The sequence below is a fragment of the Beta vulgaris genome, chromosome 7 (assembly GCF_026745355.1).
Source record: "Beta vulgaris subsp. vulgaris cultivar EL10 chromosome 7, EL10.2, whole genome shotgun sequence".
Classification (NCBI taxonomy): Eukaryota; Viridiplantae; Streptophyta; class Magnoliopsida; order Caryophyllales; family Amaranthaceae; genus Beta; species Beta vulgaris.
This window is the reverse complement of record NC_079208.1, coordinates 8,665,753-8,671,752: the sequence shown is the minus strand read 5'-3', so window position 1 is coordinate 8,671,752 and position 6,000 is coordinate 8,665,753. Positions and strand designations below refer to the sequence as shown.

At 32.4% G+C, this 6,000-nt stretch overlaps 1 protein-coding gene and 1 pseudogene across 1 annotated transcript; both read right to left on the bottom strand.

Annotated features, from left to right (window-relative positions):
- Positions 1-1,166: 1,166 nt before the first annotated feature.
- Positions 1,167-2,893, bottom strand: LOC130589446 (B3 domain-containing protein At3g19184-like; annotated as a pseudogene).
- LOC125491634 (dolichyl-diphosphooligosaccharide--protein glycosyltransferase subunit STT3A-like) lies at positions 2,880-3,707 on the bottom strand. Its single transcript, XM_048633697.2, has 2 exons — positions 3,442-3,707; positions 2,880-3,270 (listed from the first exon to the last, which is right to left on the bottom strand). The coding sequence occupies exons 1-2, from the start codon at positions 3,556-3,558 to the stop codon at positions 3,103-3,105; spliced, it is 285 nt and encodes a 94-aa protein (XP_048489654.1). The 5' UTR covers positions 3,559-3,707; the 3' UTR covers positions 2,880-3,102.
- Between the last annotated feature and the right edge of the window lie 2,293 nt (positions 3,708-6,000).

Genomic DNA, 6,000 nt, shown 5'->3' with positions numbered 1-6,000 from the left:
AACACTTCTACAATCATTTGATAACAATTCCGACTGGTTTCGAGCCAAAGTTGTCATGTGCTGATAAACTGCAAAACAAAAAGATATGTCGAAGGAGATTCCATCACAATAGTACCTCCATGGCACATGGCACCTATAACAAAGAAAAAGGAGAATACATTACCAAGGACTTCTCCAGAGCATATGAACTCAGTATACACAACACTGAAAAATTATATTTATATGAACTCTGTCAGAAATCATAGCTCTTGGACCAGAATCACGCCTTCGTATACTTCCTTTCTATTTGAAATCCCATGGAAAACAAAAGGATAGGAAGGCAGCTGATGATACATCTACCATTGACGAATACTTGCACAGTAATGGCAATGCAAATGGTTCATTACATTCTCCAGATAAATTGCCTATATTACCAGACTATCCATGAGAATGACATTGTTGAGTACAATACTACTTGATTCTGATCTTATATGTGAGCCTTTCAGGCATATAATATTTGATACCAATCAATCACTCTATCAGATAAAGAAAGAAAGAAGATGATGAGAGAAGAAGATGTCACACAATATTACAAGTCATAATAATCTATATGTTTAATTTCATAAACAAATTAAGGTTCAAAATTTATAATTATACACTTCCACTCTTGTGCACAACATATTTTCCTCAATCTGAATGTATATCTCTAGACTGATGAACAGATAACATCTGCGATTTCACAGCACAGTTTTCACAAATTACTTCCTTAAGGAGCTAACAAAAAAACCCAATTAAGAACATAATGATTATAACAATCATAGCTTACAATTTTTTGTGCGCCAAAAACAAACTCAACCTTTCATCATCTGCAAACTATTAAAATAGGGGGATAAAAGAAAAAAAAAATGGACGAAATGCACATGAAATTACACAACTTCAGAGCACTTAAAGTTTCTGGCAGAACAATAAATAATAATAGTAACAATATACTACCTATATTTGGGTTTTTTGATGTGATTTCAGTAAAATGCAAGAGGTTGTTAGTGTGTTCCAACTTCTTGACCACTACCCCTTATAGTATAAACCTGCATAATACACAAGAAAAAGTACTAAGTGAATATGTAAGATGATTAATAAAAGAGAATTTTTGTTGTAAAATTTAATTTGTATGTTTAAGCTGAATTGAACTAGTATGCTATCACCTTTAGAACAGAATGAATAATGACTTGGAAAATGACAGCATCCCCATCAACAAGTTGATGAGTCTCAGCAAATCCCTTCCAAACCACTAAGTCCGCGCTTACGAGCCAAATAAACGACTGGATATTCCTCCCCTACTTCATCCACCAATGTCACCATTCCATCATTTCTTGGTAGGCTTGTCCTGCAGAAGTCGCTTGGAAGACCCTGCACCATTAATCAGGACAACTCAACTCATTAGCATAACAATTATTCTTGCACTGTAGTATAATAAAATCAAGGCCAATTATCTTAAGAACCATGTTTCAAGCATGTTAGCTGTAATTAGGATTGCCCACCATCACATACATCATTCTAGAAATTAGGACATAAACTTAGGGTAAATTTCCTTGAAAAACTTAAAGCACGATGTTAGGAAGCTGTATTCAAATTTACTTCCGGTAATACATTGAAAATATGCATCAGACAAATATAATACAGGAATTATTTTGCCCAATGGGATATGTGAAATGGAAAAATACAAATAGAACAAAAACAAATTAAATCCTACAATTAAAGTAGCGGAAAAACAAAAACTAAAGCAACAAATCCATAATTTTCCTTAAAAATGTGAAATTGTTGAGGTCAGTATTAACAAAAAGAAGGGTAAACTCAAATTCAGTTTTGATTCCAGCCCTATCAATAATTTTGGTTAGAGCAGTAAATTAATAATCTTGTTTTGCTTCCATACCAAAATGAAAAAAAGAAGAAGCAATTTACACTCCTTTTTCATTCAAACAAAAGAAATTAGATTTTTCAAAATAAATACACTTAAAAGAACTTAGACTCTTCACAAAAAATTAGACAAACAAGAATATTAGAAAATTTTACCAGCCAAAAACCACCGGTGACATGAGAAGGAAGCATAGGTCTGACTAGAGTAGGAAAACCCTCTTCATTAAGCTTAGCATTCAACTTCTCTGCTTCTTCTATTGCATATTCTCTAACAGCTCCCCCCCCCCTACCTGGACAGCCTGCACAACTCCCCCGCACTCCCTATACAGCCCCCTGCACTCCCTGCAGTCCCTCCCACCTGCACAGCCTGCACCCCCCTGTCAACCTCCTCCACCTAGCACAACCCCCCCAATAATAGTAATAATAAAATATACAACTCATAATATTATATTCTTAAATATTCTAGATATCCGAAACTACCAAAAAGCACATCAGCTTGCCAAAGCACTAATGATTTTCTAAGTCATACAAACTCTTCTCACCATACATTATGTTCTAGATATCCGAAACTACCAAAAAGCACATCACTCTTGCCAAAGCACTAATGATTTTCTAAGTCATACAAACTCTTCTCACCATACATTCAAATTTATCCCGTCTGGGATAATCTCTATGTTGTGTAAACAATTAGCTAGTTATTCATGGAATGGAGGGGATATATGTTTACATTAAACTTTTTTAGTAAACAGCAAAAGATAACTAATAATTAGAGTGGTATTAGTTAACAAAACTCATAATCAGAGATAAAAAATCTCAAGGAACCCTTGACCATATCTCTATATTAAATCAAATCAATAAACACACTAAGAGTCTAAGACCTCAAATATCTAGACCATATGTATGAGTTTGGTGTCTCTGTAATTACCTCAAATTTCGTTGCTAATTTGATATGATATGATTAGAACACAACAGTAAATAGTGTATCTTTAGTACTACACATTTCTGTAGAAATTAACATTTCAAAGCAGTACAGGGGAAAAAAATGTGAAAATGTTGATAATATGAAAGGCGCAGGGAAAAAAAATGGAAGCAAAATAAACAGAAAATTAACCCTAACACTTGCTATCCGCTGACTATCTAACACCTAATAACCTAACTTGCAAAATTCAGCATCTTCAACAAATCATTATGTTTAAAAAACACATAAACCTAAAAAAAAGGCGAAAACTCCGCAAGTCCAAATTGTAGAAAGTACTGTAATTTCAGAATTCGACGGAAAAAATAATATTTCAGCATGAAAATTAGATTGAAAACCTGAGTAACTCGATAATTAAAATACGGATCGAATTCATGAATGATGCTCTCGTACTTGATGACCTGCAAACACAAAATCCAGACCAGAATCACAATGCATTTGAAATTAGTATCTCAAAAATTGAAAATCAAATAGAATTCAACAAATCATAGCTTCAAATCGTCGAATTTGTATAACCTAATTACGATTAGATCTACAAATAGAAGAATGAATAAGGAAATATAAGAAGTTACAGAGAAGAGACGGATCGAGAAAGCGAGAACTCCGATCAATATGAGGATGAAAACAGCAAGTACATTTCCGCAAGCTTGTCTAGAAGATGATACATTGACGGTCTCAGAGGCCGCCATTGACGAGATAATTGAAGCTCCATAAGATGAGAGAGAGAGTTTTGACTGATTGCTAATTTTTCAGGTTCCTCCCTTCCTCTGTTACTTGCTGATGCTTTCAGAGAGAGATTATGAATATTTTGATTGCTACAGTAAATATTTTGCCACTTTTAAAATGTTATGGAGGACAAATACTTTATTTTTTTTAATGAAGACAAATACTTTACATTATTTTGCCCTCTTAGTTAATTTCAAATAGGGCAAAATTAGATAAATTGTCTTTTTAAATATATTTCAAAGAGGGCAAAATATTTCAATTGTCCTTTAAATTTTTCAAAGATATCAAACAAATAAATTGCCTTAGTAGGTGTCTTTTAAAAGGGCAAATTTATGAAGTTGTTTTATTAGGTAATATTATAGAGGGCAAATATAATATTGCCCTTTTAGGTGATATCAAATAGGGCAAAATGATAAAATTGTCTTCTTATTTATTATCAAAAAGGGGAATTTTATTTGTCTTTTTTGATACTATTAGACAAGGCAAATAGCTAATTGCCCTCCTTGATTGATAAATATTGCCCTCTTTGAAATAATTTCTTGTAGTGTCTATAACAATAAGTATTTTGTTTGTCTTTTAGTGAATCAAAAATACAAAAGTGGTCTTCATTTATTATCATATAAAGGTCTTACTAAATTTTTTAAAAGTTGCATTCTCTAAGAGAGCCTCTTTCTCTCTCTATCTTTTCTCAATTAGTGAGTGAGATCAAAGTTGATTCTTGAAATCTTTTTAATTTCTTCTTCCGGTTCATTTTAGGCTCCATTTGATAGAGCGTAAAACATTTTCGGTGTAAAATGATTTTCATGGAAAACAATTTACAATGGAAAACACAATTCCAAAATTAGTTTTCCTTTGTTTGGTTCGATGAAAGAAAAATGATGAAATAAAAGGAAAATGAAAGGGAAAGTAAAGAGGTAGTAAGAGGAGTGTACAAGAAAGATAAGGAAAATAGTTTTCCCTTCATTTTGAAAGGAAAATGGTTTCCATCATTGGGAGAGTAATTTTACCCCAAGGGAAAATGGTTTTACACTCTTTTGCCAACCAAACAATGTAAAACTGAAAATAGAGGAAAACAGTTTTCTGGGAAAACGTTTTACGCCCTACCAAACGGAGCCCTAGTGTGTTCTGATTTTGTTCTGAAAAGTCCAATGCTATAGTAGTATCTCTTTTTCTATGTATATATTTTCTTTTCTCAATGTCCTTCTAGTTTGCTACTCTGTTTTTATTTTTGTATGGATCTCGTGAAGGATCATATGATGAGTGTGTCGTGGGTATAACATGTTACATCATAAATTATTGTATCAGTATAACAAAATCTCACATGTATATAATTAATGATATATATTTCAATAAAAATGACACCAACTATACAAATAATGACATAAATATAATGTTATTTTGTCATTTATTTCATGTAATTGTAGTTTTTTCCACACAAAAATTTAAGTTGTGATTTTTGGGTTGTTATACCATCATGTATATTGTAATAGTAATAATTTCTCTTGAAAGATGGCTTACCGCGATTATGTCCTAAGATTAAGATTTTAGAAGGAGATAAATCAAAAGATGACATAGTATAAGTTTGTAGAGACCAAAAAAGTTAAGGATTATAGGGTGTTTGATGAGAGATAGAAAGAGAAGGTTCTCTTGGAAGCATTGAGAGCACCATGTAGGTTTTTCATATCACCATATATATTGAAAATTATAATTCAAGAATAATACAAATGGATAACTAAAGTTTTGGATAGTTAAAAAAGGGCTTTTAGTAGTCAACTAGTTTTTGTCCCGTGCCATAAGCCCCGATTTTTTAATGACGTGCATTTGAAGTTTTCGAAAATAGAAATATACTTCGTCTTCAAAGGATTTTTTTCCCCCACAAAGATCAACATGAACATTGTAGTGTAGTTGGTTAGGGCATTATCATAACAAATGAGAGGTCATGTGGTTGAGTCTTGAAACACACACATATTTATAGTTTAATGTCTCATTTGATTGTATGGAGGGGGGGGGGGGAATACATGCAGCAGCTAACATTTGTTTGTCTTCTTTTACACATATATATGGATATAATCACACATAATTATTATATTATACTTCATCCATTTTTTTTATACATGCATCATTTGTCTTTGCACAAGGATCGAGAGAGGAGAGTGATAAAGAGAAATATAAAAAAAACTCATGTGGTAGGAAAGAGAAATAGAGGATATATTGCCAAAAACATAAACGATGTAAGTAGGGAATTGTCAAAAGTGGGAAACGATGCAAGTAAAAGAAAGCAAAGGAAGTATAAACTAATTAACTGTGGATTTAGCTACACAATTCAAAATTTATACTTTTATACCCTTGAATATAATTCGTCTCAATGTACTTGTGACTAAGACCCATTTCTTTATGTTTTAGGA